Source organism: Pteropus medius, unplaced genomic scaffold (assembly GCF_902729225.1).
Source record: "Pteropus medius unplaced genomic scaffold, Ma_sr-lr_union100, whole genome shotgun sequence".
Taxonomy (NCBI): Eukaryota; Metazoa; Chordata; class Mammalia; order Chiroptera; family Pteropodidae; genus Pteropus; species Pteropus medius.
This window is the reverse complement of record NW_024346692.1, coordinates 1,533,986-1,548,269: the sequence shown is the minus strand read 5'-3', so window position 1 is coordinate 1,548,269 and position 14,284 is coordinate 1,533,986. Positions and strand designations below refer to the sequence as shown.

Sequence of the window (14,284 nt, the reverse complement as noted above, 5' to 3'; positions counted from 1 at the left end):
TTGGGCATGAGCACCCTTCAGTGCTAAAAACAGCTCTCCACAGTCTTACCTGATGGTCTTACTCCAGTTCTGACCATCTTTAGTTCCTTCTGAAATTTTGCATGAGAACCTGATCTTGCTTGTTTGGTTGGTTTACTGAATGTGCAACAATTGGCATAACTTTTCTTAGAGTCCTGAGATGTACTTGAGAGACATGCTAGCTTAGTGTGTCTAAGATTTATCGATAGGTTCCTGTAAATTTGCAAACAACCTTTTCTTTAAATATATTACATATGTTTATGTAATAATTTGGAGGAGAATCATGAAGAGGATGTGATGAGACTCATCAAGAGTCGAAGGGCCGAGTGAGCTAGAATCAGTCCAGTAGGGATTGTTTGAAGAACAATGTGATTATCTCTGGCTCCCAGAGGTCTTCCATGATAACTTGGTGCCTTCTAGATGGTGGCACTGCATTACTGCATGCCTTTCATCTTTCTGCTGCTCTGAACCCCTAGGACCTCAGGTGCTATGGCAGGCTCAAGGGGCTACCTAAGGAAAACAAGACAGGGGAGCTATTCTGGATCATTTATTGAACATTATTACTGCAGCCTAATATTGTTTTTATATGTCTTATCTAATATTTGAGGCAGTAAGAGGAGTGTTAAAAAGCAAAGGCTCTGGCGTCAGACTGCCTGAGTTCACATCCCACCTATACTACTTGCGTGGCTTGGGGAACTCCTACATAGGGGCATTTTAGAGACCTTCTGGTTATAAGTTCTTAATCCTGGGGAAGGATTTATGAAGGAGTGTATGGGAGTAGAAAGGGAGATGGAAGGCATAGAAATGACTGGACCTGGCAGTAGGGTTTGGCATGTGGGCCACCTGCTAAGAGATGCCAAATGACCTGCTGTGTGAGATTGGCTGCAACTGTAGACACTATGGCTCTCCAGGTAACCCCACAAGGCCTGGGAGCTGGGCAGGGGATGCAGCCACATTCACTGTCAGACTGGACAATAGGAACTCTAGCTAGCTGGCCTTGCCTAAACTCAAGACTCTGAGAGCTTGAACAGAGGTCTCCTGCATCTCTTTCCCTTGGCCTTATGCGGGGAGGTACTTGTTTAGAATATCTGTGGAAACTGCCCACCACTGGTGACCCAAACTAATTCTTGGCTCCTGATGTGTTCACAGAAAGCTGATGATAAATACCACCACCATCATAAACACTGCCATTCGCTCAGTGCCCACCATGTTCCAGGCATGTCATAAAGCACTTTATGTGTATTATTTCATTTAATTTTCACCCAAACCCCATGAAGATAGTTATATCTAATGTCATTTATAAATGAGATAAAAAGTACGTTTTGAGGACTGCTTTGATTATAAAGAATAGACATCCAACTTGAACTAGCTTAAGCAAAAGGCAAGTTTATTATAAGGATTTTGCATTGTCTTACTGAAACACAGTGCAGGAATACGGCTGAGCCTCTAGAATAGCTATGAGCCAGGATTTGATGCTCTTATTTACCTTGCTGACTGTCACTTGTATATAATTTTTTCTGGCCACTGGCTTCATTCTTCTCTCTCTCCATTGGCCAGTTTTCTCCAGAGGGTACAAAACACGGCTGCCTATAGCCTCTGAATTTTACATATTATAGCTTATGCTACTGGAATGAGACTGACTTAACATTCATTTTAGTCCCAAGGCCAAAAGTCCCAGGGACTTGATATAACCAATCAGGTGCCCCATTCCTCAATCATCAGCTGTAACTGGATCAAAGGATGGACTGAGGGGTGTACTAACATGACAACTCCATGTGACTGGAGTTGAGAACAGAGCAGCTCACAAAAGAAGGAGAGATTGAGCTAAGAAAAGAGGGGTGGGGAGTAAGTTAGAGGGGTCAGCCAGAGGATGGTTGTTTCACAGACAAAACAGTAGGCATCCATCCATAATACAGAATTTAAAATGGTAAGTAACTTGTCTAGAGACACGCAATCAAAGCCAGAACTCAAACTAGGACTTTCTGACTTTAAAGTATATACACTTAACTAATATGAAAAATTAGAATTAAGTAGTGGAATGAATGAATGAATACATATATACACACATACATATGTGCATACACGCATGCATGCATACATTTGTACGTTTATACATAAATACTAGTGAAGACCTTGCCAATCCAGCTCTCAAACCCAGGAAGTCACAATCAGAATGGTCAGACATTATGCACTTTTGCTTTACCCTGACAACTTGTCATTTGAGGATAAAGGTAGAGAATAGTGAGATGATAACCTGATGATAAGCAGTGTCAGTGACCAAAGCCTGTGGCCCAGATCCCAAAAGCAGGTGATGACAGCATCCCTCGTGCCCACCCACATCCGTCAGTCAGTCCCTTAGCATCCCTGCTGAACTGTGTTCTGGAGCAAGCCAAAGCCTTGGGCATGTTGCACACACATCTACGGCCGTATGATATAGCAGGAAGTTGATTCAGAGGAAGTAGGACTAGCCTTGGTGCTATTTAAATTTAAGAGGTCCCTGCCTGGGTCCCGCATGTCCCAGAGGGTGGTTCAGGACTCAGTTTTGGTATTCAACAGGAGGAGTATTTTTTGGAAGAAGGTAGATAAGAAAAGAAAGTAGAATTCAGTACTTGAAAGTAGACTCTCAGTTCTTGAGCTCCTCTAGGTCCCACAATGGGACTCAGAGGGTTGGTGTCCAAGGATGGAGATATGGGCTTGGAAGGTTTTGAACCCTTGTAGAAGGCATCAGATACTTCAGGAAAACGAGTTGACTCTTTTCAGCCTTTCTGAGCCTGTTTAGCAAACTATTTATGAAATGCTGTATCCTGCAGGATTTGCCGCCCTTTCTGAAACATCCTTCCTGCCCTCAGGGAGGGGTTTATGGAGAAAGAGCACCTGGCTCAGTGGGACTCTGGGTTCAGGGCCCTTTGTTAATCTAGAAGGGTCACAGCATTTTTATTCTCGTGATTTCTGTTTTTGTTTGTACCCGAATGAAAATATCACCCCAAACTGAAAGAATTGCATGGAGTTTACCCTGAGACTTTGAAACAAAGTAAGTTAAAAGTGTGAGGTGTTGGAGTTTGTTCAGTATTTCCCCATTGCCACTTTCAAGCAAAAACTGTTTCTGGGAGGAAGTTAGGCACACAGCAATGGCACTGATGTTTTCAATAGCAGGACTAATAGTAATAAACAGAGGGGGAGAAGGACGAAAAATAGCACACAGCACATACTTGCATGAAACTAACATGTGCCAGTCACAGAGTGAGGAAATAACTCACCAAAGGTCACACAGCTTGTCAGCACCCTGCCTCCTGCTGCCACCTGCTACCATCCTGTCTGTCTGGCTCCCACATGGACTTCGTTGCCACTTGCCACGAAGCCTTTGGACACAGTCCTCGATCGCAGCTTCTGGGAGGCTGAATTGAGGATGGGAGGCCACAGGGCTGAAACAGACTCTCGTCTTTCAGATCACAGTAAGGTAAGGGATAAAGAGGTCGGAAATAGTCTCTTGGCAACGTGGCATGGTGAAAGAAACATGGGCTTTTAGAGGCAAACATATCAGGGATAAAATTCTGGCTCCTCAATGAGCCTCAGTTTTTTTCATCTGTATCATAGGCATAACCTATTTGGAAGTTAGTGGCAATGAAATACCGTAATTCTAAGTCACGTGCCTGGCCCAGGGCCTGGCCCATAATAGCTACAATTACTCTAATATATATCATCGCGCCTCTGTTTGCGGTGTTACCCGAAGTGACCACAACTGTTTTCTGGTGCCGAGGGAACCAGCAGCTTCCATTCCCAGCACCAGATCCTACTCCAGCTCGCCACTTTCCCATCACTTCGCTCTGCAGAGCCAATGTATAGGGAGAAGCAAATGGAGAACAGGGATCACTCAGAGGGTGACGGCCGAAGCAGCAGTGGGATATGCACAGGCCCTAGGGAGCCCCAGGCTCTCTTGGAGAGGCAGGGGTCAGCCACGGATAGAAGCTGAGGCCTGAGATGACAGCCAGTGTCTCAGTGTCACTGGGAGAGTCACACAGGTACCCGGCAAAAACAGCTGGATGGGCCTCACTTGGGTGTGTGTGCCCAGAGCCACCAGTCTCCAGTTTATTAAGTGCCGAAGCAATAAGAGGCCAAGGCAGTCATGGATCAAATTTGAATATGGAAATTATTTTCAACCCATTTTTCAAACGTCACTGAGTATGCAAATGGTTAGGAGAAGGAGCATCAGGCTGTGCCAGTGGCCTCGTTATGTATTCAGTGCAGCAGATTGCACCATTATACTTACAGCAGTCCACATGGAACTGAGTCCATCCAGGGCCACTTCATCATCCAGACGGCTGAAGAGACAGAATGAAGAGAGGCAGTATATGGGACAGCCTTTACGTCCGGTGGCCTTTTCTTGAAAGAACACTCGAGTGATATCTAGTGGAGGCTTTGTGGAGAGTATTGATGTATTTTCCCTTCCAGTGACATCAGTCAATAATTACTGAGAACACATTTGTTCCAGCCAGTATAAGGAACAAAAAGAGGTAAAATAATGTAGTGCCTGCCCTTGAGTGCTTAAAGATATCCAGAGACAGGATTTGTATATCAAACTATAACATTTTAGTATGATAGCCAAAGGGAGCAGTTGACCCACAAAATTATTACCGAAGATCAAATAGAGATTTTTCTCAGTGACCAGGGACAGAATAATGGAAGCGATGAGGCCTGAGAAGGGCCGAGAAGGATGCAGAGCATTTGAGAAACATGGAAGGGGCTGACGGAGGGGAGGCTGTACGACACAGAAAGCAAAGCTGCATGTCTGTCACATGCAGTGTAGGAATAGCTCCCTGCAAAAGTTAGAACAAAGAAGAACACTTCGAGAGTGAGGTAGATTTATTTTTTAAGTAGGAAACCAAACATTCTATATAAAAAGACACACTCTCCTTCAAAAGAAAGAAAAGTAAAAGTAAGATTTTATGCATAAAAAAATACCAAAAATAGTCAGAAGGCAAATTTCAGAGTGAGAACAATGTTTCAATCAGGTTTGACGGATAAAGTGTTACTATCATGCTACACCAGGAGGTCCCTGCCAATAGATAAGGAAGACAAACAACTCGGTAGCAAATGGGTGAGAGATGTGACTAGAGGGTAAAAGAGGAAGTCTGAATGGCTAACAGAGGTGCAAAGGTGCTCTAGCTCACTGCTAGTCAAGGAGATGAAAATGAGAGCCATTCGATACCATTTTTTATTCCTCAGATTGGCAAATGTTTAATAGTGATAAAAGTCTACTGCCAGTAAGAATATGAGCAAGGAGCCCTCTCGTGCTTCACTGGTAGGAATTTCAGTTGCTGTAAACCTTTGGTAAAGTATCCTGGCAACATCAAGAACATTTAAAAACATAAATATCTTTTAATTCTCCTTTTTTATGACTGGGAATTGATGCTTTGGAAGTACCAAGATATGTATTATGTATTTTGGTTAAGTTTTGGGAGCACTGTCCTAATTCTTTATGAATAGACATATGACTAAATAAATAGAGGCACATTCATTATTATGGACTACCATGCAACTATTAAAAGGAGTTAAATCTGCCATCTGTTGAATTGGAAGATGTATAATTAAGTGGGAAAAGCAAGTTGCAGAGACGTGGATATATTATGATCCAATTTTGGAAAAACATATGCGTACGAACACATTTACACATATCCTCTTCATATATATGCAATGTATTTTGTATGAATGTAGAGAATGGATGGCTATACACCAGAATCTTCACTTGTACAAGGGGATGGGGCAGGGTGCATGGATACGGAAAAATAAAAATTAAGCAAAATTAAGTACTATCTCACACTCGACTTTTAAAAATCCTCAGAGCTAAGTTATGTAGATTGGGGGAAGAAGAAAAGAGAGTGCCCTTCAGTTCTCAGATTTCTGCTCTGTAAGGAGTCTCAGGTCACCCCACAGGCAGCACCAACGCACAGCCAGCCAGGGTCAGCTGCCTGATGTGACACCTCTTTGGGATAGAATGAGATGCTTATTTGAGCTGCCTCATAGAGACTCTGCCTGTCCCTTCAGTTTGCCCAGGGAAATTACATGTAGTTTTAAACTTTGCATTTTAAAAGTCAGATAAAGTCTTAATATAAGCAGCAAGAGTTTAACGTTAGACCCAGATGTCATCTCAAGCAAGAAACAAAAATGCTTTGAATTTTGAAAAAAATAACCTTTGACGCCTAAAGAGGCTCTAATGAGTGCTTTTGTTCCAGGATCTTAAAAAATTACTTTCTGTGCAGATGAGAGAGGCAGCTTGGGAAGACTGATGTCCTTTGCTATCTGTGCAAGGACTGCAGCAGTGTTGACAGCAGCCATGCCACGCAGGTCCCCTCTCCCTTCTCCACGACAAGACAGTCACAGAAGGGACAAACTCGAGGATTTTCAGAAGGAACACTCCCTGTGGTCTTTCCTTATGGGTAGCCTTTTCGAGGTGCTAATTGGTGCCAGTTTCGCTGCTAATAATGGAGGAAATCTGTTAGCAGAAAGAAGATTTTGAAGCCTCAAATCACCACAGATTGGTTCTCTAGAACTTTCATAAGGGGAGGCTTATGGAATAATAAGTTGTGGGTCTGTGAGATTGACTTCCTTCTGAGGAGAAATTCCCGGCTGAACAGGTGTTCAGCTTGTACTGAGAGAACCGAACGAGAAACCCTAAAATGACTCTGTGTTTTTCTGAGAAAACTAATCAAGAGATTTTTTTTTTCTCTTGAGAAAGATGATTTCAGTCCTCAAGAGATCTCTTTAAATGTTCATATGATGGAGAACTGCATTTTTTATAGACAGATGTTGTTGTTAAATGTGCCCGTGGTAATGATGTTTGTTTAGTGTGTATCTCTAAGGAATTCAGAGCACTTTACAGGCGTTTTCTTCATTATTTCTTACGGTTCTTCTTTTTTCTGATCATATTTTAATCATGACTATAAATTCTTCATTCAGTTTTTTCATTGGATTTTCTCTGAAAGAAGCTCCCGTTCACTTCATTTCCTACTACTCTCTGCATTTCCAATATTATATACTCAATACCAGTTCAGAAGCCCTAGAAAAACATTCAAGATTGTTCCTTTTAGTGTCTCAGGCGTCTCCTTCTCTATTTCCTATTCTTCATCACTCTTAAAAATTTTCCCATTTATAATGTTTTTACTATACTTTCTCCCCTTTAAAAGAAGAATTACTTGAAACATACCTTATTTGTCTGCATCAATAGTCCCTATTTTACTTGATTTTAGTTGATCGGTTACTTCTAACTGTCTTGCCCCATCAAGAAGTTGAGGTAACTAATTCGAGGTCACTAAACATGTTCTTTAACCTGGTCACGGTGTATTGGCATTGTGAATCTCACATTCGTAGCAATTTTTTTTTCAATTCTTTTTCTCCTTTTAGTCCTCAAGGAATTTGTTAACTTTCTTTCACACTGCCATAATGCTTGAAGAATCAATAAAAAAGAATCGTGACCTTATGACAAGCTAGTCTTTTGTGTTAACAAATCAGATATTTCCCTCCCTTTAGGAATTAACCATGAAGAACATCTTTATACTGGGCTGTAATCAGATGGAATGTAGTATAAACTCTGACCTAAATAGATCCTAGGATCACAAGATTATGTGGAGGACCTTTTAGAAATCACTCCCTTATTTTATGGATATGCAAACTGAGGCTCAGAGGGTATTAGAAATTTGTCTAAGATCACAGAAACTCGTAGGGGCTTGTTTAGAATTTAGGAGATAAGACACCTGAAAGTTAAAAAGAAGTAGTTAAAAAGAAGTAGAAACAGCATGAAATAATGATTTGATTATTGTGGGTAGTGGCAAGCTGGTGAATGTTTAACAACCAGAGGCAGCGGTGGACAGAGGATTTTTAGCGTTGGCCAATTTCACGGTGCCCATGGCCAATTTCAAGCTGCCAACCTGACACCAACGAGTTGGGAAGAGATGAGTACAATCCAGTTGGCTCTTTAGAGTAACAGAGTTTGGCTAGACTGATCGGGTCTTTAAGGAAGAGGAGAACCAAGCTAGACCGTCTCTCTTCCAATGTCGTACCTTTCGGCTATGAGAGACTGTCCTTGGTCTTTCCATCGAGCAGCTGGAGGAATCTGCAACTTTGCTGTTGCTATTGCCTCTGTGGATAAGGTACTTTTCACCTGATGAGCTGTCACTTACGTTACAAGGCCCAGTTCAAAGGTAAGGGTTTCTGTCAGGTTTTTCCCTGACCCTTCATAAAATGATCACTTCTACTCTGAATCCCAGAGTAGTTCATATATACCTTTAATTAGGGTAATTACCAAAGCCTAACTTGATATTATTGTCAATAAAGAGTATCTTTCCCCACTAGGCTGTCCTTGGAGGACAGGGACCATGTCTTACTCCTTCCTTGCCAGAGAAACCATACCCTGTGGTGGGTAGGAGCCCAGGCTCCAGAGCCAGACTGTGCAGCTTCAAATCTTGGCACTTTACTCACTTAACAAGACCGTGAGCAAGTCATCAAACCCCTCTGTTCTCATCTGTAAAATGAGATATTGAACAATCATCTCCATCTCGCAAGTTTGCTGCGATGATTGAGGTTACTAGATGTGTTCAGTGTCTAGCACATATTAAGCCCTCAATAAATGTTACCCGGCATCATTATCTCTAGCACATAGCCCAGTGCCTGGCACAAGATTGGTGTGCAGTTGTTGCTGGTTGAATTGCATTCAAGTGAAGCAAGGATATGATCCAGCTAGCTTGACAGGAAGTTGGGAAACAGCAAGCTCGAGGGGACTGCATGAACAGATTATTGTTGGGGAAATGAAAATGATACAGCAAATAAAAATCAGTTGATCATAGAATTAGAGGATCAGAACATAGTTTTCCAGCTGTGGTATGATGAACACAAAGCAGAGTGAGGTCATCCATGTCCTCCCCTCGCCCCTTCTGTGCTTGACACTATAAGTCTATAAATATACCATTGCAATAGCTTGTGTAGTCTGCTGTTAATTTAAGTATCTTCAATACTGTACAGTTGCTTTTTGAACATTTAAATGCTAGCATTTAATTATAAATACTGTTAAATTTCATTCCATTTGGTTCAATCTATTACGCCAATTAATTCGTATTGCTTCCAACCTTGATTCTGCAATGCAGTGTATCCTCTATCCTGTCTAGCCCCGTATCTGCAGTTTTGTAAGCATGACTTCTGTTTTGTTTTCTGAAACACTATACAGAGTTCCCTGACGTGTCACTAGAGACCTCTTTCAATGTTGGCATGGATTCATTTTTAAAAATCTTGTTTTTTCATTTTGGATACAGATCTTAAACTCCTTTCAAATCTATCAAAGTATACAATAATCTATATTATATTCCATTTTGTCCACAGGGTGTCATGAAAAACTTTGCCAAAATGCTATGTCTGCAGCATTTTTGTTTCATAGGGATAGGAAGTCTAACAGAAAAGAAAATGCAGCCAACTTGTTGAAACCTGTTACTGATAAACCTGTGTTAGCTCCCAATACCAACGACTTCCTTTTCTGACTTGAACAAAAGATTCATGTTTCAAAATAGTGAACTTATTGTATCGAGGTAGATTAGGGTCAATGCACAGACCTTGAGCGTCTAGGTGAGAAGTTTGGACATGATCCTGAGGGTGGTGGGAGGTTGTTGAAATTTTTGAATAGATATCATACGATGAAGTGATGTTTTAGGAAGAGCCACCTGGCAGCAGTGTCCACAATAAACCGTAGGAGGAACCTTAAGTGAGGTTTGAAGTTGCCTGCAATAATCTCAGAATGGGCTACTGGACTACCGGGGCTAGGCTACTAGCAATAATGATGAAAGAGAATAAATTTGGATTTAAAAGGAAAATATCCAAAGGGACCATTGGGAGGAAATAATAGTAATGGGGGGAAAAAATAGGTGCTTTAGGAATTCCAACCCTTTTCACATTACTGAACACACAGAAAATACTATCAGTCTGGCCACTGATAAGACTGCTTGGAGATGAAGGTGACCCAATATTGTGTACCCTCAGGGCAGAGTCGCCTCTTCCCCAAGCCTCACATTCATATTTCCACGTGGCTAGGAAGATATGTGAACATTTCTGCTTTAGAAATAAGTTGTCTTAGCAATATGAGGAGAAACAGACTTGTACCAAAATGAAGACCAACAGTACGGAGGAGACTATACATGAAAAGGAAAGCAAGTGTTCGGGTCAGTGTGTAATTCTGAACACAGAAGTGAAATATGGTTTACACAGTTGGAAGAAAACGAGCTAGCATCAGAGTTAATTCCAGGCAAGGTAGCCCAGGACACCAAGCCACTGCCTGGCTTATAGTGGCACAAGAAAACAAGGGCGATGGCTGTGCAGGCCTAATGGGACATAGAAGTAGGCAGCACATACTAGACAGGTTGGAAGGACATACACTTAGGTAGAAGCTAAGTGTAGACAAAAGCAGAAACAAAGGAGGGAGTTTTGATTTTGTGTGAATATGGAAATCTAAGCCTATTAATCTGAGCCTGCTTGAAAATATATTAAGTACTGCCCTTTTTTTGCTTCTTATTGATTTATGTAGTTAATACATTAAGTAGTTTTGCAGTCCTAGTGCCTTACCTGTGCACCTAATTTGCATTGCTGCATGGAGGAAATTATAGACTAGAAAAATTTAAGAGCTTGCAATCCATAATTCCTTGTGATAATTGAAGATGTTTGGTTATAGAAAATCAAAAGGTTTCCCCTCTTCAATAAACTCAATGACAGGATGAGAACAAGAACCCACCAACAAGGTCATGCGGATTCTATGATAAAAACAGGAATGAATGGCTCTTCTAAAAGATAATGGAGCCCACACATTTCTCCTAATGAGTGGAATGAGTGGCAGCGGGACTGCCACATGCGTGATTCCGGACACCTGCCTTTCATATTGCAGTAGATGTAACTTTGGGGCACACAGCCTGTGTGGCCATACTTGGCAACTCACAGAGAGACCTATATGATTCATCCTGGGGCTCCACCCAGCTCAGCAGGTGCATATCTGCATTGACTTGTGGCGTTCATCACCAGCCCAAGCACACTCCCTTCCCCAGCCAAGCTGTGTCCGATATTCTTTAATCCTGACTTGTCATTTTATTCCAATTCAGATCTACCCAGTTCTCCACATGGCTTCCCACTGGACCTCTGTTACAAGCTAAAACACATCCTTTTGGCTCATTTGCTTCAGTCATTCTGTTGACCTTTCCAAAGCTATTTGCTGCTCTCACTATCATGCTCCTTGTTACAGTTAAGTAGAAAAAAACAACAGCCACACAAAGCAGGAAACTGGCATCCTCCCAGCACTTGGTACAGGCTTCAATTTTAGCACTTACCACACAGCACTGTAAACATTTGTTTACCTTTCTGACTCCTTCACTCAGTGTGAGCTCGACGAAAGGCAGAATGATGCTTCTTTGGGCCACAGGGCTTAGCAGGGTACTCAGCACATAGTAGGTCCTCTTTTAATGTTTTGTAAGTGGATGAGTAAATGGATTACCTTTCTTAGATTTGGACACAATACTCTCATTTGGAGCATGTGGTTTAAAAAGGATTCTTCTCTCTAGTATGTGCCCGCATCTGTTGGCCTTTGGTTAACAGCTTCCTCCGTGATGCTAGGAGAGGCTACTTTGTCTCCGAAAGTGTTTTCTGAGTCTTTTGTTTATCCTTGTGCAGGTGGGGAAGTGGAAAGACAAGTCCCTGCAGATGAAGTACTACGTGTGGCCCCGAATGTGTCCTGAGACAGAAGAACAAGAGGATGACCACCTGAGCATTGTAACGCTGGAAGAGGCCCCGTTTGTCATTGTGGAAAGTGTGGACCCTCTGAGTGGAACCTGCATGAGGAATACAGTCCCGTGCCAAAAACGCATAGTCACTGAGTATGACACCTTCCCCAGTGGCTTCGGGTCGCATGGAATAGTCAGATTTGACCCAGCTGTTGGCACCTGGCTGGCCTGGGACCTGGGGCATAGGATGAATTGGGCACCATGTCATTTTCCATTACTATTGAGCAATAGAATTACTGGCAGCCTTGTGGACTGTTGTTTGGTTCTGTTCACTTCATGATCTGGGATAATTTCTAATTATGCCAACGTTTCCTTGGTCTTGCGTGGTCTCAATGACCGGGACCTCATGTTTATGGAGATTTAAGTTCACACTGGTGTTGAAATATATTTTTCTTGGGCCAGCATGTTCTGAAATTTTGAGATTTAGAAACATTTTAGAAATAGATAAAATTAATCTGTGCTGTTAGAAGTCGGGATAATGGTTCTCTTTGATGAGAGCAGGAAGTGCCCAAAAGGGAGAACAAAAGGCCTCTAAGGTGCTGGTAGCTTTTCTGTATCTGAATGTAGGTGCTGGTTAAATGGGTGATTTCAGTATATGAAAATTTACCCAACTGAACCCTTAAGGTATGTGTGCACTTTTCTGATGTATATTATACTTCAAAGGAGCATTACAAATTATGAGAAAACCTGGTCTACTGTGATGAGCTAATGAGAGAATTGCAGTTCTGTGGTCTGATTTATTCCCTTACCTAGGTCTGATATAAATTGTGCTGACCCGTGAATGCAGTTAGAGTTTTGAAAGCAAAGGGTAATATTTTGCTTCTTATATAAAGCCTTGCTTTTGTTTTTTGTTTCTTTAACTGGTTAGGAATAAAACAGATGAGGAGCCAGGTTATATCAAAAAATGCTGCAAGGGGTTCTGTATTGACATCCTTAAGAAAATTTCTAAGTCTGTGAAGTTCACCTATGATCTTTACCTGGTTACCAATGGCAAACATGGAAAGAAAATCAATGGAACCTGGAATGGTATGATTGGAGAGGTGAGTGTCAGGAATCAAGGACCATTTCCACTTTTCATTTATTTTGTTTTTCATTTGGTATAAAAAACATTCGTTTTATAAATTTTAGAAATATAAAGTAATAGATAGAATGTACTGTCCCCACTAGGCAAAGAAAACCATTGTAGGGCTGTGAGTGTGTTCCTTTTGGAGGCCCCTCACCTTCCTGAATGTTCTAATTGTAGCATCGCTTCTTTCTGGCCAGGTGGTCATGAAGAGGGCCTACATGGCAGTGGGGTCACTTACCATCAACGAGGAGCGATCCGAGGTGGTCGACTTCTCTGTGCCCTTCATAGAGACTGGCATCAGTGTCATGGTGTCACGCAGCAATGGGACCGTCTCACCTTCTGCCTTCTTAGGTAAGTGATGTGCTTGCAGGTGTGAAGGAAATGGACCTAAGGACAGGTAGATAAAATGAGGAGCAGTGAAGGAGCACATGGCCAGGCTCTTTCAGCCAGGAGGCGGTTTGCTAGGAGCTTAGCTCAGCCAGGGATTTCATTTGGGGGACCTCACAACTGATTATTGTCCAACATGAAAATAGAAGAACATCCCCCCAAAATAAGAAGGCATGATACTTAATAAGAAAACAGTACTGGACTGGTAATCAGGAGTCCTACTTTAGTCCTATCCCTGCCACTTACTCATCATTAGACTTGAGCCAATTTGCTTTATCCTGGGACTCAGTTTTCTCATCCATAGAAGAAGGCATTTCAACTAGCTGTTCTTTGAAAAGCTGCTTCCTGCTTAATAATTTATAATTGTGGATATCATTGAGAAACCTATTATTTTAAACTTCTTCAAGAATTGAGCTCAGTACTACCAAAAAAGTTTTTCTGTTTTCACATGAATTTTCTGAGGCTTTGCCAGATAAAGCTGATCTGATTCTTTCTCCCACCCAGCTCCATCCTTCCCCAAACCATATAGTACTTCTCCACTCTCCAGTATCACTTATGTGTCAAAATGTCAAAAGCCTTAGATATGATCTAAGACTGGGTGAGATAAGGCCAAGATTTCAATTAGATGAGGTCTTTTGTGAGCTCATACCCCATATTTTTTGCAGGGGCTGTGAGAGCAAGGAGTTAGAAAATAAAATGTCACCTTGAAAATAGAACACCGAGCTAGGAGACAGGAAATCTGCTTTGGACATAACGAGCTGTAAGCCCTTGGGCGAGTCACGGTCTCTCTAAAGGACATCAACTTTTTTTTTTTTTTTCATGAAGATATTGGAATAGACAGTGACTAACATTTCTTTGAGCTCTATCAGTCGGTGGGGGGTGGGGGGAGGCATTATTTAATTAACATACTACAAAATGGTGTTATTGGTTTCATAGAACTTTTTTATAAATTACTCAAGTTTCTCAGCCAACTTTATGACTCACAGTGAAGCAAATTCTGGCCCTGCCAATTGTA

General features: G+C 41.8%; 1 protein-coding gene across 1 annotated transcript in view; it reads left to right on the top strand.

Moving 5' to 3' along the window:
- GRIN2B (glutamate ionotropic receptor NMDA type subunit 2B) overlaps positions 1-14,284 on the top strand; it is a 385,633-nt gene that overhangs the window by 324,113 nt on the left and 47,236 nt on the right. Inside the window, exons 5-7 of the mRNA XM_039876409.1 lie at positions 11,707-11,909; positions 12,685-12,856; positions 13,080-13,233. Coding sequence (XP_039732343.1) covers positions 11,707-11,909; positions 12,685-12,856; positions 13,080-13,233 — 529 coding nt within the window. The remainder of the gene's footprint in view (positions 1-11,706; positions 11,910-12,684; positions 12,857-13,079; positions 13,234-14,284) is intronic.